General features: G+C 41.1%; 3 protein-coding genes and 1 long non-coding RNA gene across 6 annotated transcripts; 2 read left to right on the top strand and 2 right to left on the bottom strand.

Moving 5' to 3' along the window:
- Positions 1–39: 39 nt before the first annotated feature.
- Positions 40–15,565, top strand: ptgir (prostaglandin I2 receptor). Of its 2 annotated transcripts, XM_077611314.1 has the most exons (4): positions 40–493; positions 1,115–1,162; positions 1,641–2,595; positions 14,908–15,565. In XM_077611314.1, the coding sequence occupies exons 3-4, from the start codon at positions 1,750–1,752 to the stop codon at positions 15,202–15,204; spliced, it is 1,143 nt and encodes a 380-aa protein (XP_077467440.1). In that variant the 5' UTR covers positions 40–493; positions 1,115–1,162; positions 1,641–1,749; the 3' UTR covers positions 15,205–15,565. The 2 variants fall into 2 exon arrangements, with proteins under 2 accessions (XP_077467440.1, XP_077467441.1); XM_077611315.1 differs by lacking the exon at positions 1,115–1,162.
- A 218-nt stretch (positions 15,566–15,783) lies between these two features.
- LOC144083440 (amino acid transporter heavy chain SLC3A2) lies at positions 15,784–19,123 on the bottom strand. Of its 2 annotated transcripts, none has more exons than XM_077611304.1 (10): positions 19,094–19,123; positions 17,867–18,273; positions 17,310–17,456; positions 17,164–17,228; positions 17,015–17,092; positions 16,887–16,942; positions 16,625–16,823; positions 16,453–16,557; positions 16,335–16,367; positions 15,784–16,227 (listed from the first exon to the last, which is right to left on the bottom strand). In XM_077611304.1, exons 2-10 carry the CDS (start codon positions 18,261–18,263, stop codon positions 15,850–15,852), a joined length of 1,458 nt encoding a protein of 485 aa, XP_077467430.1. In that variant the 5' UTR covers positions 18,264–18,273; positions 19,094–19,123; the 3' UTR covers positions 15,784–15,849. The 2 variants fall into 2 exon arrangements, with proteins under 2 accessions (XP_077467430.1, XP_077467431.1); XM_077611305.1 differs by lacking the exon at positions 19,094–19,123 and adding an exon at positions 18,352–18,386.
- LOC144083446 (uncharacterized) lies at positions 17,777–20,896 on the top strand. Its single transcript, XR_013303548.1, has 5 exons — positions 17,777–18,279; positions 19,114–19,332; positions 19,423–19,524; positions 20,553–20,633; positions 20,733–20,896. It is a non-coding gene; the product is annotated as an uncharacterized LOC144083446 (long non-coding RNA).
- ppm1na (protein phosphatase, Mg2+/Mn2+ dependent, 1Na (putative)) lies at positions 19,782–24,200 on the bottom strand. The gene is made up of 6 exons (XM_077611310.1): positions 23,536–24,200; positions 22,226–22,797; positions 20,749–20,866; positions 20,560–20,674; positions 20,412–20,475; positions 19,782–20,326 (listed from the first exon to the last, which is right to left on the bottom strand). The coding sequence occupies exons 1-6, from the start codon at positions 23,939–23,941 to the stop codon at positions 20,294–20,296; spliced, it is 1,308 nt and encodes a 435-aa protein (XP_077467436.1). The 5' UTR covers positions 23,942–24,200; the 3' UTR covers positions 19,782–20,293.
- Positions 24,201–24,630: the final 430 nt, after the last annotated feature.

Below are 24,630 nucleotides of genomic sequence, written 5' to 3'. Positions count from 1 at the left end.
AAGATAGTAGCCAAGGGCTAAAGTCATGCTATTACTAGATTATTTTCTATTGTCGATCCTTAATGTTTTGTTGCATTTTTGCTTGCTGTTTGTTAAATTTGCAATTTAAAATCATTTGTCTGTTCGTAGTTGTTTAATTTTGCTTCATAAAATCAGAAAAAAACTCTAATGTTGTTTGCTTTTCACATGTATTGCTTTTCTTTTCTTCCCGTTCTCAGTTGTATGCTGTTTTGTCTCTCTTGGGTGATAGTGTTAGAAAAACTATAGGTGTGTCGATATGATAGAAGGCGGTTGAGGGAAAGTCACAGCGAGCAAGAGAGAGAGAGAGAGAGAGAGAAAGTGTTTGTGTGAGTGTGTGTGTGTGTGTGCTGGAGTGTATGGGCGGGTAAAAATATGCAGTCAAACAGTGCTTTGCTGAGCGCCGCTTTCAAACTTGGGTCGTCTTTTGAGCGTGGCTCACATGTGGACTTCACAAGGACACCACCATGGAAAAGTGAGTTACCGCTTTCTGTCTGATCTTCAATACATATTTTGGCTAGATTATTAATTTAATTTAATTTTTTAATAGGTCTAACAACCAGCTATATTGAAATATTCTGATTGAGCACAGAAAAGCTGGTAAGCAGCTCTAAAATTACGTGTGTGTAACTTCCACTGTTGAGATCCTGGCACTACTGGCAACATCATTGATCATTTTGTTGATTATGATTATGAAATAGCATGTCCTCCACAGAACTGTTGTACTTTACAGTACTTTACAACTGTAATTGGAACATCTTATGAAAATCAAATCAAAACATACAGGGTCAAAAGTCTGCATGCTGAAAAGGTTTAGATTTTTTGCCTTTTTTTTAGCTAGGTCTACAATGTCTTCTGTGTCTGTCTTGCTACTTTGTAGAATTGTATGTAGAGTATATCTGTAGGTTGTGGAAACCCCCCGGTATGCAGAAACCGGGTATTGAGAGCATTTTTTTGTAATGCCCCCAATGCAATACAGTATGTAGAAAAAGAGAATGACATGAACCATTTCTTCTTGCATTTTTTTGGACAAATTGCTCAATTTATTAACGTCTAAAAATCAGTGCTCCATTTTATTGTACATATTGTCTTTCAGGTGTAAACCCTTATCAGTATCAGTCTTATGCTAAAAGGCATTTTACAGGTGAGTTTAATCTGACTTTGAGTTTTAGAATGCATTTGTATATTTGATTTCCTCTAAAAAGGAGATGAATGGCTGAAACAGTTTATATGGACGAACAGATTTATTGTTTGAGATGAACAGTCGTCATGCAGTTCATATTTTGTCACATTGAGAACCAAGTCGTCACCACAATTAAAACAACTACTTTGCCATTGCAAAACTCAAAACAGGAAGTGGCCAACAGATTGCGACAGTCCTAAAGAGAGCTACTGGGGGGTCACAAATGACATAAAAAAGGTTGTCTGTTCCACAGTAAAACACAAAAAAACAAGCACATGATGAGCACTAAAGCTTGTCCATGCTGTTTTTCAAGTGTTTATGTGCATTTATAAGTTTACAGAAATGATATTTATGCATCCCCCTGCAAAGATTACATTGTGTTTTGGTTTGAATAAGTTGTTTATGCAGTAAGAACATATTTTTTTTCTTTTTCCCACAGAATGCTTTACTGAGAACACCCTGGTTCTTTTTGGTATCTGGACAGACACTAGTCTCCAAATGAAACCAAACCTCACCAAACATCTGGGAGCCGCTTAATTTTCTCCCAGATGAACGCCAGCGCGTTTTGCGACGGGCCGTGTCCCGACGCCCCCTGCAACGCGAGCCTCACGTTGCAGGGCGATAGCAAGCCGGCGACCAGCATCGTCATGTTCTTGGCCGGCGTGGCCGGGAACCTGCTGGCGCTCTTCATCTTGGGCGTGCACCGAAAAGACCACCGCTCCACCTCGTCCGTCTTCTCCATCCTGGTGACGGGCCTGGCCCTCACGGACCTGCTGGGCACTTGTCTCCTCAGCCCACCCGTCTTCATCTGCTACGCCCGCAACGTGTCCCTCACCGGCCTCGGCGACGAGGTCCTGTGCCAGCTTTTCGGCTTCGCCATGAGCTTCTTCGGCCTGGCGCCCACCCTCATCCTCTGCGCCATGGCGGTGGAGCGCTGCCTCGCCATCAGCCACCCGTACTTTTACTCGGTGCACATCCGGCGAAGCTTCGCCAAGGTGACCCTCGTCATCATTTACCTCTTTTCCCTCGCCTTCTGCCTGCTGCCGTTGGGCGGCATCGGCAAGTTCAGGCAGTACTGCCCGGGGACGTGGTGCTTTATCGACATGGACGCCACGGGGGACGCCAACGCCGAGCGGGTGCGGGCCTTCTCGCTCACGTACTCCAGCCTCATGGCGTTGATCATCCTGGCCGTGTTCGCCTGCAACGGCTCGGTCATCGTCAGCCTTTGTCGCATGCACCGCAGCCAGTTGATGCGGCGAGGGTCGGTCCAATCCACCGGCAGGAAGAGGAAGCTGAGCCTGCCCTTGTTTGGAAGGGGCGAGGAGGAGATGGACCACCTGGTGCTGCTGGCGCTCATCACCGTCATCTTTGCCGTCTGCTCGCTGCCACTGACGGTGAGGTCATATTCTACCTTCTGTGTGTGTGTGTGTATGTTACTGTATGACTGATTTGTTTTCAACGGAAAGAGTCGCTTTGTGTGTCAAGTCAAAAGTTGATGTGGTTTGACACGAATCCTCACCACCAATTTGAAGCCAAACTAGTTCTCATACATGCAGAAGTAAGATTATATAAGTACTCCCCCTTTTTTGTATGCTATGGCCCAAAAAGCAGTCACTGAGACGCATTGTTCGGATTGACAATAGCAATTAACAACCTTGCGTAATGACATGGATGACACATACAATAAAATTGTAATCCAACTTAAGTCCAACCAACCAGTCAAGTATCCTCATCAAATAGAGAATAATCAGCAGGTCCTCAAAACTTATATTATTGTAGCTATAGGACTGAATTCCATCAAATTGAAGTTTAACCTGGTATGATTGCAAAAAAAAATTCCCAATTATGCTAAAACACCGGCAGCTGTGGGTTCCTTTGATGATAGTGTTATGAAATGTAGAAACCTAAAATTTTACAGTCAACACAGAATTTGCATTTTAACTGTCGTTTAACAACAAACGACCGTAAAATGTATGCTTAACAGGTCTTGTGGTAGCATCACTCTGCTCCTGGGGTTTCAAACCACGTCCAACTAGGTCAGTTGCTCAGTACTCTGCAGTAAACTTTGCCTTGACATACTCTGTCTATTTGAAAGGAGAGTAATACCTAGGGAAAAGCAGCCAATCAGGTTAATCAACATCTGTTCCATGTACGTACTCAAACACTAGGCAGAGCATATAGCATACCTGTCAACCTCGGCCAATTGGTCCCTTTATTAATGATTGCAATTTCCCTTATCAGTAAGCGATAAAAAAAACATACAAATGCAACGCGACACATATTTACTCACACAGGGCACACTTAAAAGTCTAAAATTTTCTCCAAAGTGGACGGGGTGCCTAATCAGTATGCACTAAATTCAAGATTCTGTAGATGTCACTGACAGTTTGACTGTCTGGGTACATTGCTTGCTGACGCGCTATATTTATATAGTGAAAAGGGTGAAAAGGGAATGCGTAGTATGAGATTATTAGCAGTCAACGATGACGTTTTCGTCTGCTACCAGTGACCGATCCGGATTAGACCCGAATTAGGTCAAACAAGATCAGTTTTCAAAAAAACGTACATTAAAAAATCCTGTACAAAAGTTGTTATGCGGCGTACTCAATTTGAAATGATCAAAAAGCGTAGAAAATACGGGAAAACTAATAAATTGACAGGTATGATATGTAGTCTGGGTAAATGTTGTCAATACAAACCTAATTTGAGGTCGTGATCGGAAAGGGTTTATGTGCAGGTCATTTATGGGAAGGCTTAAAAGTCCTCATTCCTGCTCCCAATTGCTCACTCCACTTCTTGTGGTAAAGTCTGAAACCCACACCAAGTATGAGATCATGCATGTCAATTAGGGAATGTCAAGCGATGTCATGACGGATGTGACGAACCAAGGCCGGATAGCCCACATTTCCCAGGTTCGTTCGCATCTCCACAATCTGATTGTTACTGACTCCCAAGAATATTTTCCTATGTTACAATCACATGGCAATCGCCAAAAATGCAGCGGCATTTTTTTCCGTCTGACCTCCACGAATAGAATTAACACTATTGCCAACAGATGTGTGAGAAAGCATCTGGTCTTTTGGCTATCAGGACTACAAACATTCTATTGTAAACATTGCGTTGATGTATTGTCTTATTCATTAGCCGTAGCGCTTATCTTCAAATTAATGACCGACATTTGATTAGTTTCCTTTCCTTGACATCAAGTCGCGTCATATTTTGTAAGAAAAGATTTTAAATTCTGTGAATCCTCATGAAATTAATGTACAATCCCTCACCAGAAACATTTTCTACACTTGCTCAAATAACAATGGCCCTGCCAAGGAAAAACTAACTCTTATTGGCACTCTAGTGCAGTTAACTACTTAGCCTGACTAAACACAAGAGATTAAAAAAAAAAAAACGCTATTTTCCTTTAGATAAATGTTTTAAACCTGAATTTAAATTTCAATCATCTCACATCATCAGGTCAGCTTCAAATTTCCACAGATTTTTAGCACCCAAAACTAGTTTTCGCAGTAAACGTTTACTCCTGAACCCTACTTAGACATCCAGGTGATTATAAAGAAGGCACAGCACTATCATTACTTGAGAGTAGAAAATCAGACATTTTAAAAGTTTCATCCACTCTCAAGTGACAAACTGGTTTTCACCTGTTTAACCAGTTGCCTTTGTGATCAAACCTTAAATCACCAGAAACAAAATGCTGTTGCAATGACACACCTGTACTATATTCAAGTGTTATTTGTAACACATAAATTCATCGTCATTTTGGTGATTTTTGATTTTTGTCCAAGAAAAAAGCTACACATAATATTGCAGTTTAAAAAAATGGATTGGTCGGCTGATGCATCTTAGTTCTTTTTAACTCCCATTAGGATAATTAAGGTTTAAGATGCATACTGACTAGACCGCGACTATTTGCGAATGCGTGTTTTCTATGTGTGTATTCACGTTCTGACGATTTGTGTCATGTCTTAGCATGCAAAATCAGTGCCCGGTCTCGCAACAACAGGGGGGGTTTCTGAATTTCATTACTTGTTGTGCAAGGACTGCTTCTGCTTCTTTTGTTGACATTTTTACATTTTCATCTGCAACATAATTGGCACATTCCAGAATAGGCGATCATTTAGGCATCAGTATTTGTTATGTCTTTTTGTAGAGGCCCTTTAAAAAAAAATGTTTTGAGGCCCCAAACTCCTGATTTTTTTCCCCTATGGATAAAGAAACTGCAGCCTTAAAGCTTATTAACAAAATACAGTAGTTAAAAAAAAAATCAAGAAATGACGCCTTTCCTAATTTGGGGCCTGTGGACACAAGAAAAAAAGATGAGCTATTTGGACAGTGTGGGAGAAGAATTAAGGAAGTGCTGTGTCTATTTAGGGAGTTTTCTATTGGGACTCCATTTTTCTTTTCTCAAGCTTGTCACATAAACGACTCAAACCAGTATATCAGTGCCAGACACCTTTGATCTAAACCATCTTTACTTGCAGTCCAAAACAAAACCCCCTTGGTGCTCATAGCGTTATTTCAGTGGACAGCTTGTAGATATAAAACAGCCTTAACCAATAGCAGCAACAGATGGCCTGCAAAAGAACGTTCAATTTCTTTGCGAAACAGGAGTGGAGTTCATGCGCCATATTTTATAGGCAGCGTCAATAAACGTATACATTTATTGCAGTGTGGTGTAAAGTGTGGTTGGGGTGTCTCACTGAGAGCTATTTTTCATGATAAATAAGACTCGTGTTTTGGGTAGCTTTAGTGTAATTAACTCCTTGGTTGTCATGAACGTCAATTCATTTAGACTGGGAAGGGGCTGACAGGGAATTATCGCTAATGCTAATGATTTGTTTTCTGGATCACAGCCGTCTTAACCACAGTTACAGACTAGCAATTGGGTTTCGTGCTATTCCCATGGCAATTGCCAGTCAATAGTCAGCTCAATAAAGAGTTGGGTGAAAGCCGTGGTTCTGATTATGTACTCTTAAATCCTTACTTAACTGTCTTTATTTAGGATTGATGGTTTCCTGATGAAAGTACTTCATTGTTATGTTTTTAGCTGGCGTGAATCATTAAAAGATGGAAAATGGCTGAATCAGTCATGCTTTGGTGTCACGATGACAGGGATCCGTTAGTGCCGTTTCCGTGTGGTGACTCAGTCAGCAGGCCGTTATTGACTTAATTTAATTTACTTGATGACATCCCACAAACAAAATGCTCCTGCACCCGCTTAATGAAAGGGTCGCAATAATAGAGCAGCGGTAATGAGATTCGTTAGGCTATCTGTAAGGAACAGCCTCTGTAAAAAAAAAACACCTTACCCAGAAAATGTATTATTTTGTTGACATTTAAAAGTAAGTGGTTAAAAAAGATCATTTGTAACCAAATTATAGTTTGAAAACAATCCTCAAAGTATTCAAAGTTAAATACAACTGAACTGTACAAAAGAGTGCTATCCTTAATTCAAAGTGAAATTAAATCCAACGCTCCATCAGTCATTTTTTTAGCAAGTCCAAATTAAATCCACACCACTATTTACATATATATTTTAAATATTTAAATATTTTATATATTGCAGTTACTGTTAGCTTTCGTGCTATAAACCCAAGACATCACAACCTACCCTATCGTTCTTTCCTTCTGCTGCCCAAAAAAGAAAAAGAAGAAAAGCATAGTTCATTTTTGAATGTGGGGGAATGACACTTGTGTGGGTTGAAGAAGTCATGCTATGAGCCAATTGCGCAAGACGATGAATTAAATAGCAACATTGCCGAGAGATTAGCGCCTCGTAAATCTGGAAAACATGACAGACGAAGCAGGAAGCAGTCGTACATCAAACAAAACATTGTGTGCCCGCCAAAGGAATAAATCGGAGGAAATATCCATGCCTCCGTGCTTTGACTTCTATGCGAGACGTATTACGTGTTGACAAAAAGCTCATCTCCCTGAATTTATTCTTCCAGAGGGTGTGGCCCCGCTTCGTGTGAAAGTCAAAAGATTTCAAAGGTCAGCTTTGTTTGGTGTACTTTTGTTGCCCTGCAGCTGCTGTCTGCCAATTAAAAAAAGGTTCAATAAGAAGAAAGATGATTCTCCTAAAGTATTCTTAACAATCAGGAATGCCTTTTCATTGTTAAAGGACATTTAATCCTCCATTCAGCATTCACGCATGGTTCGTGTTTGTCGAGATGAATGCAAACATTGACTCGCAGCTTTGCTTAGTTGGAATTTGTGCTTTGACAGCATTGGCTTGAAGAACAAATGGTCATTTGTTTAATGAGGTTAAGAGTCCCCGAGGCTTCATTTGATTGGCCATGACAGCCGAGAAGGACGTTTGTGTCGGTGGATGGAATGCAAAGGTTGCAATCTTCAAAGCAAGGAGAGATGTTCTCTGCTTTTTTTCTGCTTTACTCATCTTTTGTTTTGGGAACACTATGTGAATATGTGACTATAAAGTGTTATGGGGGTGCTGGAGCCTGTCCCAGCGAAGCAGCTGGGGGCCACCCAGCCAATTGCAGGGCAAAAGGAGATAAACAACCAATCGCTTAGTGCTAAGGACAATTTAAAGTGTTTAACCAATTTAGCTTGCATGTTCTGGGGTTGTGGGAGGAAACCGGCGTACCCGGAAAAAACCCGCGCAAATTCGGGGTGAACATGCAAACGCCACTCAGAAAGGTCTATAGCTGGGATCGAGCTCTCGGTCTCAGAACTGTGAGGCCGAATCCCTAACCACTGGGTTGCCTATATATTGACGTACCTTGAAAAATTCACTGGTTTTTGGCTAGTTATAGATTACCGTATTTTCACGACTATAAGGCGCACCACATTATAAGGCGCACCCTCAATGAATGACACATTTTTATTTTTTTCCATATATAAAGCACACTGGATTATAAGGCGCCCTGTTTATTTTGGAGAAAATTTAAGACTTAAGTGCGCCTTATAGTCGTGAAAATACGGTAGTTATAAAAACATCTCTAAATGTTTTTCTAATGCTCGTTATGTGATTAGACAAGGTGGTATCAGATTGGCTCTGGCGACCAATTAATTAATTAATTACCCCGCCGCTGCCCGTTGTTGGCCGGGATAGGCTCCAGCACCCTCCGAGCAAATACGGCTAGGCTACGCTAGGCTAGGATGCAGTCTGACAAGCTAAAGGCGAAATCAGCATTTGTGAATATCTGATCGAAACGACTTCTCTTTTTTACCATCCTTTCGTCAGGCATAAACAGGCAAACGTTTCGTTATGTTTTCTTCCCCCAAAACACGTGTTTAGCTTATCATTATGTCGTCGTGGTAATAAAACCGTTCATCAATAAAATATTTTTGACATGGTCGTCGTTAACCAGAACAACACTGCTAAGGACGATTAGAAATAATTTCGTCAGCGCTGTTGATCAAAGCGTGTGAATAGTTCAAAAGGCCACTAGAACTGATTTTTTTGCTGCTATGGTGCAATTCATCAAAGGAAATATGTAGTGTTTTTTTTTCCTAATTCAAAACTTCTCTGACTTCTGCCAGTCGTTTAGTTGCCACCTTGTTTTCTTTCCAATTGTGCCTTAACTGTCTTTTATGTTCAGTCATGTCAGATCTTTATCATATTGCACTTCATGCTCTTGCCTGCCTTCTGCTTACACCCAAATTTGCCAGTGTCAACACCCCGAGGAATTCTTTAGCTCCGTTCGCACCCAAAGACTGAAAAGATTTAGAAAAGACTCTTGTAGGATAACTATCTTCCCCTGGATTGGCATCCAAAGCCTTTTTTTTAACTTTTAAATCCATGTTTTTTTGAAATCACCATCTTTTGTATTTGGATTTAACTCTATTAGCCACATTTTTCGGAATATGAACTGTCCCAGGCCCCCCAAGTTAAAATTCTGGCGACCTTTAATGATGTTGATTTGTATTGCTTATCAACGAGTATGTTGGCGGATGCAGAAAGCCTCATTAAATATGGCATATTTTGACAAATAAATCTCAGATGTCTGTGCTATCATCTGGCTTCATAATGTGGGTCCCCAATGCGTTTCGGATACTTGCCATTTCTTAATTTGACTGACTCATTTTTCTGGAGAATTTCAAAAAAGCAGAACATGAATGTGGGGTGTTCTCCAAGTGACACATTTTTTTGCCATGTGATGATAAGTTTAAGACATGACAAATTTTAAAACTAAAAAAAGAGGATTTACTACATCCCAAGTGTTGCTAAATTAACTAGAATAACCTCCCCAGTTTAAAGTACATTTTAATTTAAAAACATTTAATTTCACTTTCATCCCTTTTTCGCATTGACAACTTGATTAAGGACACACTTAAAAGGCGCATACGCAAGTTCGAACACCCATTAAAACCATCAGCCTCCAGCTAATCTGCTAATAGATAAATTTATTACATCAACGTAGTCGTAAAAGCTGTCGACTTTGGCCAAATGTATTACTAGTCTTGATGTTACTGCAGGAATAAATCTACCATCGATTATTAATGGCCGCATCCTACTCCACTTTCCGTTGACTTAAGCATGAAACACTGCTGTTTATTTAACACGTTTGTCCAATTGCTCTAGCATACGATGGAAATTTCTAACAACTAGATGTTGACTTAAGAATGAAACACTGCCGTTTATTTAACACGTTTGTCCAATCGCTCTAGCATACAATGGAAATTCCTAACAACTACATTTTGTAACTAGTAGAAGACCAAAGATGATTTGTGTCAGGGCCCGCTCAGTGTTCTCGGTGAAATACGGCACCCTCGTGTCAAATTAAAACAATGATAGTTGAAACATAAAAATTGCATTCGTGTGACTTTGTAGCACAAAAATTTTGCACCAATAGACTAGTATTATTACTGTAATTAGCTATTAATTGGGACAATCCGCGATGCACCGAGGGATGCGAAAGTCGAACCGTGAAATGGCGAGGGAACACCGCACTACAAAGTCAATGTTGATCTTCAACGCAAATGTTTTAAGTCAACATGAAAAATAAAGTGATTAATCTCAATGTTCTAGACTTAAGCAGGGAGTGTCAGTGTGAAAAAAAAGCCTCTGTGGTTGTTCCAAAATATTTGGATGTTGCATTACACAACTTAGTCATGCACAACAAAGGATTCAAATGAAACAAAGAAGGATAATTACAAGCAGACACTGTGAAAGGCTCTGTGGTTTGGCCATTATGGAGCTCAGTGAACTCTGGCTAATGTTTACCAGCTAAAATGATCATGCATTGTGGGAAGAACTTCATCCAGAAGTATCCTTCCTTCACCCTGCTTAACTCTTTATTGACGGCAATCCATGTCCAATTTGACACAGGAAATGACTTTAAATACTATGGTAGCAAATAGCAAGAAGACAATGCAAGAAGATGAGATGTTTTTCTTCATCATGACAGAAATCTTTAGTTGTAGTATTTTACCTGTCTTTGCAAAAATCATATCTAAACAAATAAATCCAAATGTATAAATAGATAAAATATAATAACCAATTTTAGCTAGGGGCAATTTAGACTGTTCAACCAGGCTACTCTTCATGTTTTTGAGATGTGGGAGGAAACCGGAGTACCCGGAGAAAACCCACACAAGCACTAGGATAACATGCAAACTCCACACAGTGAGGCCTAACTCAGTGGTCAAACCCTCAACCCCAGAACACGAGGCCAATGCGCTAACCACTCGCCCAATTTAGAGTGTTCAACCAGGCTACTCTTCATGTTTTTGAGATGTGGGAGGAAACCGGAGTACCCGGAGAAAACCCACACAAGCACGAGAAGAACTTGCAAACCAAGGACTGACTCGGCGATCGAACCCTCAACCCCATAACATCAGGCCAATGCGCTAACCGCTCACCCACCAGGCTCCCGTAAAAATATATATTTAAAGATTTCTAGCAACTGCCTTCCCTGTTTTCATTTCTCTTTTCCCAGTTTCAACATGACTTCCTCTTTGCTAACTCTGCATTCTATCGCCATTTATTTCAACCCCATTTATTAACCTTTATAGGCCAAGTGGCTATTTTTGGTTTTAAAAAACCATCCCATCACAACCTAACATTCACATCAAGTTTAGCACTTATCAGGGACTTTTACTGACCTAAATTATTCAACAATACTGTGGTCATCATCCCTGAAAAGGAGAATTTGAAATGCAACTTCCATATTGGTTTTCATTCCACTGGGTATTGCGGCAGTTGTTACGTAAAAAAAATATGGTTCTAAATGGATATCAGCATCCACACCAACTTGTAAATGATGCTTGCTAAAAAGCCAGGAAAGCATTTTTCCTGTCTATTGATTGGACGGTCAAATAGAATCAGGAAGCAATTTGGAGCCAAGATTATTCCAAGGCTGGAGAATTACAGACAGTGGAGCTCATACTAAACACTCAGACGGCCATTAGCGTTAAGTCGTGGGCGTATTGGCCATCTTGCATGACTCGTCCGGTCCAGAACAAAGCATCCAAACCTAGCGACTAGAACAAAGTGTGTCCAGATGTGTCGGGGGTGTCATCACGGGGCCACGGCAGGCGTGACGCATAGCAAAAATAATGACATGATAATGCTCATTAACGTGTTTGCCGATTAGGTAGCGCCGCAGTGGTTGCTGCGTAACGTGGCATTAAGAGGGAAACTCGCCGGATGCTTAATTAGGTGAAAATGTGCTAATTATGTCCCTGAGCGGCGAAAAATATTAGCTCTTTGGTTTAATTTAGTTTTAAGTGAATTGGATTTTCTCTTAATGTAATTTTTAAGCCAACTATAATATTGATCTTATTTTAGATTAATGTAAGCTTTTTTTGGGCTGCGAAAGTACTATTTAATGACTATATTATGGCTATATTTGAGTCTTTAGCTGAGTAGGTTTTGTTGTAGTTTTGTGTTTGGTTTACATTTCTAATTAACTGCTGATTAATGCATTCATTTGGACAGTAGTTAATGGCTTTCATGCTTTTTTTGCCCCCAGATTTTCAAATCTCTTATTTTTGTTTTTATTGTTTAAAAATATATTTCAGTAAGATCCTTTTTTAAACAAGTAAATAATTGGATTTATTTAAGATTATTTTTGCTTCATAGAATATTTTCTTTATTCCATATTTGTTTTTTGCAATGAATTATTCATATTCTTAATTGAGCTTTTGTATTTTAAAATTATTTCATTAACATTGTAATTTAAAATTTGGTTATTATAATGTGTATGTATAAATACATTTTTTTTGTTGACGTCTGCTCTTAGTTTGAAATCTTTGACCTTTACTTTGCCTGAACTTTTCACCAACTGCGAGTATGAATGAGCAACAGCTCTTTGATTTATTTATTTATTTAACTTATACACCCATTTTGAAAAGCGTCCAATAGAACAAATTATAGTCAAGTTGGCCCGATGATCGCGCGGGTTTAGAGAAAACATTGTCGTTGAACATGCCTAACACTTTGTGTACGCCACTGGAACATGACAGGATGATAGATGAGTTTGCACCAGTGCACAGTGCAAAACAAACACTCTACTTTCCAATTGGCACTGGCTCGTACGTACCTTCAGGCTGTTCTTGATTGGCCAAACACATTAATATTGTGGTGTATAAAGACAACGTGATTGGTGGACTTGTGTTCACAGCGCAGAGGCAAATGGTGATACTTGGTGATGGATGATAACATGCACTCATAGGACAACAAATGGCTGTATGGTGTCGAAAAAGTGTGTTTCTAATGCTCTGTTAATGTGCTTTACTTATTCACTGACATTGGAAAATCTGGCATCTGGTCACACAGTTATTTGTTGTGATTTTTCAATCATAAGTGCCATATTTTCTGGACTATAAATTGTACCGAAGTATATGTCGGACAAGCAGAATATGTAGAGAGGAAAAAAACATTCATTTTCTTAATCCCTCATCCTCACTAGGATCGTGGGGGGTGTTGGACACTATCCCAGCATGTGGGATTGGATTATGGGATGTGGAAGGAAACTGGAGTACCCCGAGAAAACCCACGCAAATGTTAATAATTTGGGATATTTCTTCATGCTTTCGCATGGACTTTTCTTTGTACTTTGTGCTTTTTGCTTTGTTGTCTTGTATCTTGTGCGACTCGTCCCCACCTGTCGCGTGGCTGGGTTTCTTTGTGCTAGCCCTAGACTTCTTTGGAGCTGTTCTGATGGACCGTCTGATCATCTTGGAATTATTGCATATTTAACCTCAGTTTCAGTCTGCAGCAGGTTCCCACCTTGTGGAATTCCTGTGTGTGGCTCCAGTTTTTTTTTACCTAGGTCTGCAATGTCTTCTGTGTCTGTCTTGCTAGTGTAACCAAGGAAATGTCCCGACTACAGGATGAAATAGAGTTCTAATCTTAAAATAAATCGTGTGGCAAAAGGGGAAATGTATTCAGTTTTAAGAACTACAGTCCTGTGTATTGCTTCTTATTGCAAAACTGTAATGGTTCATCTGAGTCAAGGGACAGATAGACACTCCAGTTATGACAAGAAACCTTTATGTTGTTGTAGTGGTACTCGCAAAGGTAAACAGGACCTCAAATCCCCACCATGACGACACATTTGCTGTTTAGCCTCCACTTTTTTCCCACCACGCAACATATGCACGATGACAACACTCTTCCATAAGTTCTCCGCTTGTGTACATTAGTTCATTCGAGACTCTCCCACGTCTTGCACAAATGTCAAACTTAACCACAACCATGTGAGTGCAAGTGTGTATTCAGGGCGGAACTCCTCCCACTCTTACTTCTCCGTTTTCACCAAATTTACGTTGGAGGCCCTAGCAACAGGGAAACATTTTACGTTAGTATTGAAAAAAAGAATCAGTCATCAAGGATTGTAAGCTTTGTTGGGATTTTTCCCACAAAGGTTATGAATGCTCGTTGATTGATCTGAGGAATGAGGTGAGAAACGCCGGCGTTCACGGAGCAGCTGTTTGTCTTTCAGCTTCCAGCTGCTGCCGTCTGGCTGCTTGAACTGCAGTTTAGGCAGCGTTTCTGCTATACCAGGAAAAGAACAATACTGTGTTCACATCTGTCTGACTTGGACATGTTCCTGATCCCAAAGTGGAGATTAGCTCATCTTGGAAAAGTACAATCGAAAACAGTAACAGGTGGATTATTCACTACTTTGTTAAAATGGCCGCCCTTTGGACGGAAAAGTACCCCGGAAAGAAGACAATCTTCAGACTTAAACCCTACAGAGGATGGCATTTATGTGTTTGCACTTCAATACAATGTTATTTTATGCATTTAACATAAAGCAAGAAAAATACAAAGCAATAATTGTGTTTGACAATTTAGTTTTTAAAACATTTCTGACAAAATAAATAAATAAACAAAACAGGATCAACTTTAATCTGTTTGGCTTTTGATCCATTTCAATTTGATTTAACAAATGGATATCTCAATCCATCTTAATTAATTGTCCCCCCCCAAGAATGTGTTTTTTAAAAATGTTGTCTTTAAATGTTGGTCATTTTGTTAATAATAATTGGTTTGTATATTGGTTTGTATATTCAAGATCGGTCTTGGTTAAGCCCACCGAAAACTAATGCATTTGTGAATAGGCTCAATAACAATAAGCACAAGACGTAAGCTTTTTCCAACACCCTCAGTTTATCCTTGAATATCGCACTTTTTGCCTTTGTTGTATTGTTTGAAAACAAAAAATGCACCCCCAAAAATCCCCACAATCCATGCTAAAACTTTCTCCCCGTTTCCTCAGTTCGCCGGGTTCATCAACGCCATCCACCCGTTCAGCGGCGACAGGGAGAACCTGACCGCTTTCCGCTTTTACGCCTTCAACCCCATCGTGGACCCGTGGGTGTTCATCATCTGCCGCAAGTCGGTCCTACGACACCTGCGCTCGCTGCTGAGCTGCCGTTTTGGCCGAGGGGCTGGGGTCAAGACCCCCGCTCACTCCGCCGCCGTGCCCCTGGAGGGCCACGCCATTCAACGCAAATCTCCGGACGTGTCGCGCAACGGCTTTTACGCGGGTTTACCCACGTCGCCCGGTACATGACGTCAGGACGTCTGAACTAAACACTTGGTGCAACCCTTTAAAAAAAAACATTTCCCACCCCCTCTAAGTTAGTCTATGTTAACATTAGCGGGCTGTTCAATGTGACTTGTTGTGATTTTAGCTTTCAAATATGCATTCATCCCTCTTTGTTGTTGTTGCCAGCCTTGGTCTTTTATTCACTGACTTCAAGTCTTTTAAAGTTCATCTGTGCATGACATCCAAGCCAAACTACTTGCCGTGACCCGTTCTGTAAATCTGCTAAAATGAATGTCGAATTTGATGTGTAATTTATAAAGTACATTCTATAGCACCTAATGTTTTTTTTTAAAATGTGAAATTAAATGTTACCTAAATACTGCAATGTATGTGTATACAAGTGTTTTTTGTTGTTGTATTTTATGATGAAAATGTGGATTTTTAATCTTTTTTATGTCACTTGATTCTATGTTCGTGACTGTCAGTAATGCTCATGCTTGTATTTGGAATGAGTCATTTTAAAAGCTCCAGATTGTTCCACTGAATTCAAAATTTAAAAGGTCACAACAACAATTTAAGCAAAGAAAAATAAGTTCCTTCTGTTGTAAATCCCTTTTTATTCAACTTATACAAGAACACATTTAAGAAAATGTCATCGAGTTCACCACATTACGAGTAACTTCCCGGCTCAAACAGTTTGACCACCACAGCTTCCCGGGGCTGCAGCACCAACGTGTCAAGGGCGACGGCGCCCATGCGGTCCATTGCCGAGCTGACCACGAAGACGCCAGCCTCGGGCAGGGCGGGGGCCCAGCCGGGGTCCAAGGGCCGGGCCTCCGGCCCGACGTTGAGCAACACCAGAAAGTGGACGCAGCCCCACGAACGTAAAAAGGCCAGGATGGGCGGCGAAGAGTCCTCGCTGGCGTTGGAGGACTTGTTGAAGGGAAGAAAAGTGAAAGTTCCGAAGAGGAGCGCTTCTTCACGCGCTCTGTTGTGACTCAGAGATTTCAAGAGGGCCGTTATTGAATGTCTTGACTTGAATGTATGCTGAAAGGAAGAACAAACTTCTCATCTTAAATTGTCTCAAACTCGGTTGTACTCTGGCTCTCTCTAGCGGAAAATCAATGCATTTTCAAACGATTTACAACACTCACTGTGATATCAGATGATTCGCTGCTGTTTCCTCCCTGACACAAAGGAAAACAAAATGTTTCAGTTCAAATATTAAAAAAATAAATAAAATAAAAATCATTTGCAGAGCTTTGACTAAACCTGTGCAGGTTCTAGCTGGTCGTACTGGACCACCGGTGTCCCTGGCAGCGTCATGAGCAACACCAGCAGCAGTCTCTTCAGGTCAGATGGGGCTTTGCATCCCACCTAAAAATAGAGAAGTAGCATTAAAATGGACAAATGACTGCTTTTTCACGATTTATCTACAACTTACCATCCAGCCAAGCCACGTGTCCTCCTCAGGCGTCTGAAGGTGAGCCTCGATGGCCTCCCCGACTTGACGATCGGACGGCAGGCGAGGCCTTTGGGGCAGCACCGACTTCAGGACCACGTCCACCAAGGTGACATTGAGCTCCTGGCTGGAGACCCTCAGGGAAGGAAGCGCCTCTCGCGTTTGTTTGACCACAACAATCCTAAAAACAAAACAAAACGCTAAAGCATAAAGTGGAATCTTCTCACTAACCTTGCACTGATACCTTTCCTCATCTTCTTTACTAAACTCCTCCAAAATACGCCTCCACTGAACTAAATTCTGCAATGCAAAGAACCCCCCTGTTCAATGGATTCAAAAGAACATCTCAACAGGCTAAAAAAAAGGAATAACCTTTTGTGTAAAGGCTGCATCTGTGTCACAGATTAAAAATCCTGCCACACCTTGACTCAACCAGAACCGAAGTGTGTACTGTGAAAATACCAACGCAGATCTTATTAAATATAACATTTTAAAATAATAATAATAATAACACGTGTCACCTGTGCGTCCTCTTCACTTTTTTCCGCCTTCTGCTCCTCGCACACGTCCAGAACCACTTTGAAGCCTGCGAGAACACGGTCAAGCAACGACCCTGGAAAGGATTCCGAACCATTCCATTCCAAATCAAAACCTTTGTCTCACTCACCTGCTTTGTTGCTTTCATTGAAAAGATGCCGTACGTAAGGCAGAGTCGCCGGGTGCTCCCCGGTGTCATTTAAAGGGTCCCACAATCCCCTCAGGACCAGAGCACTGATGCCCAAAGACTTCAGGTAAGGGAGTTGATCACACAGTGCTTTGCATAAGAAAAAAAAAGTACTGTATATCTGTCATGTCATCAGGATACAATACATTCAACAAAACATTAGGCACTTTTACTATAGTACTTAATTTTTGCCAGGGCAAGTTGCTCACTTTGACCAAAACAGAATCTAAATTAATCTAATTAAATTATTTTTAATGTTGTCAATGACAGGCAATAAAATAAAGTTTATAACTAGTACTAGTATGTATACTCTTTCCAATATGGGTTAGTGTGACATGCCACTTTGTACCACTAGAGGGCATCAAATAAACGACAACGTCGTTGGTCCGTAAATCAGTCATTTCATTAAACTGCCGTTCACTAGCCAGTTGTCTATTATTTTTCCATTTGGCGACTTATTAGTTTCCGCACTGTTAACTTCTAAGTTCTTAGGGTCTTACCCTCGACTGCCTCCGAGCTCCCAGGTGGCGTCCCGATGAAGAGGTCAGGTTGCAGCTGGAAAAAGAGCGACTCCTGCCACCAGGCCAGCGGGGTCTCCACGGGTCGAGGGCTGGTCAAGATGACGGCCACGGCGGCAGCCAGCATGGCCAACCAGACCAGCCAGAAGAGCACCACCAGGTAGCAACGAAGCCTCCTCCACCCCGGCCCGCCCGCCGTCTCTTCGAGTTCCTCCTTGCTCATGGGCCGCCATGTATACTCGTCGCCCTGGTCCTGCTCCCCAAATTGGAGCTCCGGGACGAGCAAAGCGGCCGTCTCCGAGGAGCTGGCGGCCCCGCTGGACGAAAGGCCCGGACCGGCCACGCTGCCGTAGCCGTTGTCGCCGACGTTCAGGGGCATGGCGCTGGTGCTGAAGGTTAGAGTTCATAGTTATTGCTTTTTATTATGTTTGGCACCATTTCCTGCTCCTGACAGGTGTTTTAATCACCTCCACTACATCTGGTTGAGGCCCCCCAAGGCATTGATAAGATCATTGGCCTCCATTTTCAATACTTAACATTACTACTACCACTTCGTCATATGAATTTCCCCAAAAAGTATTTGACTAAATAAATAATCTGGGGGCATTTTAAAACACTCATTTAGTCATCTTCATCACTATGAAGAGTTGAAATTAATTCTATTTCAAAAACACGAGCTAGCCAAAACAGTCTGAAGTTGAAGTGCCTTTTAAAAACGTTTAAATGGACCGAAAAAGTCTGTATCATTAAAATACACATTTCTTCTGTATTTGGTATTGTATTGTATTCTGACACTCACAGTAACCATAGTAAAAATTATTGAGTACATTTCTTTTTCCATCACGTAAGGTATATTTTGACGACTACCACTGTGTATGTATATATAAATATTTTCTATACTGTATAAAACCAATAGACGATCTATTATTTATATTTCACCCCATAAATAACTATAAGAACTATCATATTTAGATATTTGCTTAGCCATTACACAACTTAATATTGGCTAGGGAGCATTTCGTATTGCAAATTGCCCAAATATTTTCTATTAGTTGTGCACATAAAACGCTGTGTTAAAGCATTTCTAAGAATCCTCTTTTCCTTCCCTTTTTGAAATGTTTTATCATTTGAAATAAACACAGATTCTTCATAATCCAAATTACTCTATTTGATACTTGCTGATGAAAAAAAAACACCGCCACTACTCACCGTGTTTTTGTCCCTCCTAGATTTCACCTCTGGTAGAACTCCGATCAGCTTGTATCTTGCCGTCCTGACTTTTGTGAAGTGAGGAAATAAGAAGAAAAACCTATCCAATAAGGGCCCTGCTGAGTCACTTAATACACAGGTGGCGATCCTCACCACACACCCTCACAAGACATTCTGAAGACACACGACAAAGACCTTCCTTGCAGTTCTCGACTCATCTATCTGTCTGCCAATTCTCGGTATCCCCGTCCTTCCCCGACTTCTTCTCTTATGCTATCGTGCCTTTTGTCACCTTTTGAACTCTGGCACCGTTGTGTTAACTTCCATAGAGTATTGTCTTCGGTGTCTATCATCACAAGACCATGAAACGCCACATGCGGCGAGCACGTTGTTGGTCGTGGTCCTACTGTACAGTAACATCTCTGTAATAGGTAAGCATCTAATAACAGCCAATACAAAATGTGTCTCCCAAAAATATTTTTTTGCCTATCCTAGCAGACATGAAGTGAAAACTAATTGAACGAGTACACTATGGTTACTTAACTTAATTTAACTTCTCTAATTTCATTATTAAACCTTTTTTGTTTTTTTTTTGCATGTATTTGTGTCCAAAATTGAGTTTGCTATCTTTTTAACATCACTTGCTATAATATTATAAAACACTTTTCAGTCAGAATATGCACCACTGGACCATCAGGAACTTGTAGAGTTTATTTGTTGTAAAATTAATTTACATTTACCTCTATTATTTCAAATCATACAGTCACATAATTATATAAAGCAAATTCAAATATGAATTTCCTAAAATATACAAGGAAACCCATCTATATTCTAAATATTTAACTCATTGGTTCCATTGATGTGTTGTCCAATTCATGTAGATTGAACGTCATTCGCTGACAATCGCAGCGGGTGAGCTATAATGTTCCAAGAATGTTAATTTTCTGATTCATTTACTCCAGAAAGTAGAAAGTCAACTGCATTATACTGAAAAACACATGAAAATGAATTCCTCTCAGAATAAATTGAATTTTTTTCCTTGTAAAGGCAGAATGATACGCGTATAACGAGCAGTTTCCAAGCACAAGTTTCCCAACACGTAGTACTCGTTGAGCACTGTCACTTTTCAATTTTTCATTTCTAAAAATGGCCGCAATTTAATTGAAATGAATACACTGAATAAATACTCAATAAACACCATTAGTTGAACTCTTCTTCTGATCCACCAATATCCTGAAAGGGCAAAAATCACCAAACTCACTCAAAAATGAAATCCTGAGATGTAAAATAGTGTGTCACATGTTTTGTGTATACTTACCATTGGGTCGTGAGTCCTGTGAGCTGCGACGTGTTTCTGATACGAAGAGATGATACAGTCTCGCCTAAATGGTGAAATAGGGAAATTTTAATCTACACATTCTTGAGAGTGCATCCAATTTTTTTTTCTTATGTGTTTCAGTTCTTACTTGCTGGTTATACCGCCTCCTAATGGAAGTCCTGGTATCTCCTCTTCAGCGAGGAACTTAATCACATACAAAAGGTCAGGATCTTCATCTTTGGAGCGCATCGTCTGAATGATTTCTGTAAAGGAAAATATCCTGTATTAGGGAATAAACACGTACAATTGTTTTTTTTTTAGAGTCTGAGAGAAGCACCTTCTACTTTCATGTCAATATGGCGTTCGAGCGCTTCTTCCTGCCGCAGCGCTTCTTGCGAAACCTGGGGGGCCCCAGGTAGGCACACAATGATGATGCTGATGTTGTCCAAGCTGCCCTGCATGGGGCGAAACGTTGATATGCTTGATTGAAATGATGCCAAAATGTAGAAACATCATAAAAGGGTCGAGCTATATAACAGACGACAAAGGACTGAATTCTAACGATTCTATGTGAAAATTTAAATGTTCTGATCATGCATACCGTATCTTAAAATTTGTTTCAATTATAAAGCACACCAGATTATAAAATATGGTAGCGGTAGCGTAGTTGTAGTGGTTATAAATCCACTTGATGGAGCTGTGGTAAAGGGAATTTTATACAGGGATTAACCAATATTGATCCATATGTAAGGCTGATTAGATTAGAAGGCGCACTGCTGCCTTTTGAGAAAATTTGAGTCTTAGTTGCGCCTTATAGTGCGGATAATGCAGTACATCAAAAATTGTCCTGTTGGGTGCTAAAATAATGGTCTACTTTGTGCCCGATGACATCAACATAGTCAACAATGTACATCAGCAAGGCTCAGGAATGCAGTCACACTAAGCTTTTCAGGTGAAATAAATAGAACGGCAAGCAAGAGTTAGATAATGCCGATGAGCTAGTGTATATTGATTAATGGTACTTACTCCCTTACATATAGTCCTAATCCTTACGTGTCATCAAAGCTCCCAACGTAGCTTATACTGTAAACACCTATATATAGCGTCAAGTTGACGCTTTAAACACGGAGGCAGGACTAATCTGCTTACAATTAGACGTCAGTGTACTGCTTCGCCGCCATGTCCACACACGACGTCCTTCAATGTAAAGCTGTCCATTCATAAAAGCACGTCTTGTAACCATGCCAACCATGCCAACTAACAGGCACAAAGGTAATCATTTAAAGCGGTACTTTTTCGGTACACGGTCGATTGGTCGCCGGTCTTTTGGCTGCCGGTCTTTTGTTCGCCCGGAAGGTTATTGATAATTACCATTTAAATCGTTGCTCAAATTCCCTAAATACAAACTGCGATTACTATTTAGTCATACTTAATGCCCTAGTAATTATTAGGCTAAAGAAAAGCTCCAAATTTCCCGGACTTTTATTGTTTTTTTGTTGGAGAACTTGTTAAGACCCTGACTGACGTAGCTTCTTAAAGGGACAACGCATGTACATACAAACTCTTATACACTCACACGTCGGCTCAGTCAAACTGCTCATGGCCATTGTTGGCTTTTATTGATGCGTAGACCGTGTTGTTTTACCTTGTTTTGTCGCCGGTCTTTTGGTCGTCGGTCTTTTGGTCAACCAAAAAGCAAAAACTACTGTATAAATGCCATTTTTTGGGCAGTTGTAAAAGGAAAAATAGGGTAAGAAATGTGAAACTAGGATTTCTGCATTAGGTCATCTTTAGCACTTTTGTTTTCTCCTCACCTTGTAGAGACACAAGTCAATGACTTGCGCACAAATCTCTCGCAGGTCATCGCAAACCAACAGGCGGGAGCGCACGAAGGCGCAGAGTTCCTCGTTGCCGATGGCGTCCCAAACGCCGTCGCACGCCAGCACGACAAACTCGTCCCGGGCCGCCCGCTCCACCTCGTACACTTCGGGCTCGGGCGACACCAGCTGCTCGGTCTCCGGCCTCCAGTCCACCTCCTTGAAGTCAAAGTCGCCGAGCGCCCTGGACACGGCGAGCGAGCCGTTGATGCGCTGCAGCGTGACCGAGCCGCCGGCGTTCTGAATGCGCTCCTTCTCCCTGGGATTGAAAGGCTTGTGATCTTCCGTGTAGAAAACCAGCTGGCCGTCGCGGCAGAGCAAAGTGCGCGAATCGCCGCAGTTGATGAAGTAGATGTATCGCGGGGAGATCATGACGGCCGCCGCCGTGCTGCCGCTGCGGTCCCAGTTGTCCTCGCGGGCCAGTTTGTGCATGTGGCGGTCAATTTTGAGAAATCCCTCGCGTATGCCCTCCTTCACCTGCTCTGGGTCTTCACTTGCTTTTACCATTTCTGTGTCAAACACAGGGAAATTTCACATTATTTCTGGAAACTTTAGGGTTTAGATTTGTGAAGACGTAAACAAGACTTTTTGCTATGGTGACAAAAGTGCAGGCTGAAAAGCATTTGCTTAAAGAGTGGGGATATTTATTGCATTGTGGTGTTAACTTAATTAAATACAATCCAATAATTTAAATCTATTAAAATTCATTCATAGCAGTAAATGGTTAAAATAAGGTGAACGTTTGTGAGTTGAAAATTCAGTTAAAATTAAGTGATTGATTTGATTACATTAATAAGAACAATATATACGTTGTATGGAATTTTACTTTATAAATAATATAACTAATTATGAATTATTTGCACTTGTTTTGGTGGTCTTTAGGGGAGGAAGCGTAATGCAGTGATGAAGACACAATAAGAAGACTTTCATCACCACGTCAAATGACTTGGAGAACTGCTGTAATGGTATTCTAATTATTTTCTACAAATTTGTAGTATTACGTTGTCTATCTACATGTGTTTTGGCACCTTTTTTGTTGTTGAAATACCCTTAACCTTTTATAGGCACTTTTTTAGCTTGTTGGAATAGCTATTGTTTAACCTTTCATAGGCATTTATTTAACTTGTTGGTTCCCATTCATGTTACTAGATTTGAGTTCAAATCCCCCAGTTTTTACTTGCAAGTGCCTTAAATATGTCCCTCTAACATAATATCGCTGTATTCTGACTGATTGCATTTTTCAGTACCTGTGGAGAGGATGTGGTCCAGCAAGTTTTTCGAGCAGTACCGTGCCACGGTGCTCCCTGCATGTCCATCAAACACGGCAAAGTAAGCCCACTCACTCAGCTCTCCTTTCATGTGAGGCATGCACGTGTGCGCGTCCTCCATCTGAGCCCTCCAACCCTGCATGCTCGCCACCGCGTAGTTCACCCCGGATTCAGACCCCCCCTCGGCTACGTGCTTCTCCAAAATAGGCCTCTCTAGGTACGGGCTGGGCATGTCGTCGTCTTCGTCGCAGTTGTCCTGCTCCTCCGTGCCCTTTTCTCTTGAGCCGCCTTTGAAAAAAAAAGTCACCATCTTCCCCGTTTCTTTGACCAGCTGCCGGAGGAAGGAGGGCACCTCCACGTTGCTCGCCCTACGAGCAGTCCTCATGGCACCGCCGAGACGCCGCTTGAGCTTTCTGCTGGACCTGGTTGCCACGCGGCTCCCCTTTCTGGTGACCCTGCGCCGGCCCTGAGTCTTCTTCAGCAGGTCCAGGGCAACCAGTAAAGGTAAATACAAACTGAAATCAAAAAGATCTAGCTAAGAGCCCTGATGTCATTTTCAAGATTGGTATATCTAGACCTTGGATTCCCTCTGTTATTCCGGGCACAACTCAGTCCTTGCGTTCTTTACTCCTCCCTTATTAGCCTCCAGCTTCTATTGGCTGGTCTATTTCAGCATCTTTATCCCTCTTCCCAGCGCTCACCTTTGTCCCTCCCTCAGTCTGTAGAACACGGCGGCATTAATGACTTAGCAGAAGGCCCGTCTGCTCAAACGGGATGTGTCGGCGTAAGCGAGCGAGTGCTACAAAAGTCTTTTGACTAACAGCTGAAATTTAGCAGAGCCATAGTTGTTAAATCTCTTCTATCTTAGGTGACAAATTCCTAAATAGTTTTGCATCAAGGATTTCACCGAAAAGCGACTACTATAGCAAATACATTGTGGCTAACTAGTAAACGAAGGTAAAAACACCACCAAATATTTGTATTAGCTTGAGCTATATTATATGAAATCAAATAAAAAACGATTCTGGGAGCAAAATACACGTGAGCTAGACTAAAAGGAAAATATTAAATTAA

The sequence above is a fragment of the Stigmatopora argus genome, chromosome 10 (genome assembly GCF_051989625.1).
Source record: "Stigmatopora argus isolate UIUO_Sarg chromosome 10, RoL_Sarg_1.0, whole genome shotgun sequence".
NCBI lineage: Eukaryota > Metazoa > Chordata > Actinopteri > Syngnathiformes > Syngnathidae > Stigmatopora > Stigmatopora argus.
This window is presented reverse-complemented; position numbering and strand designations above follow the sequence as displayed.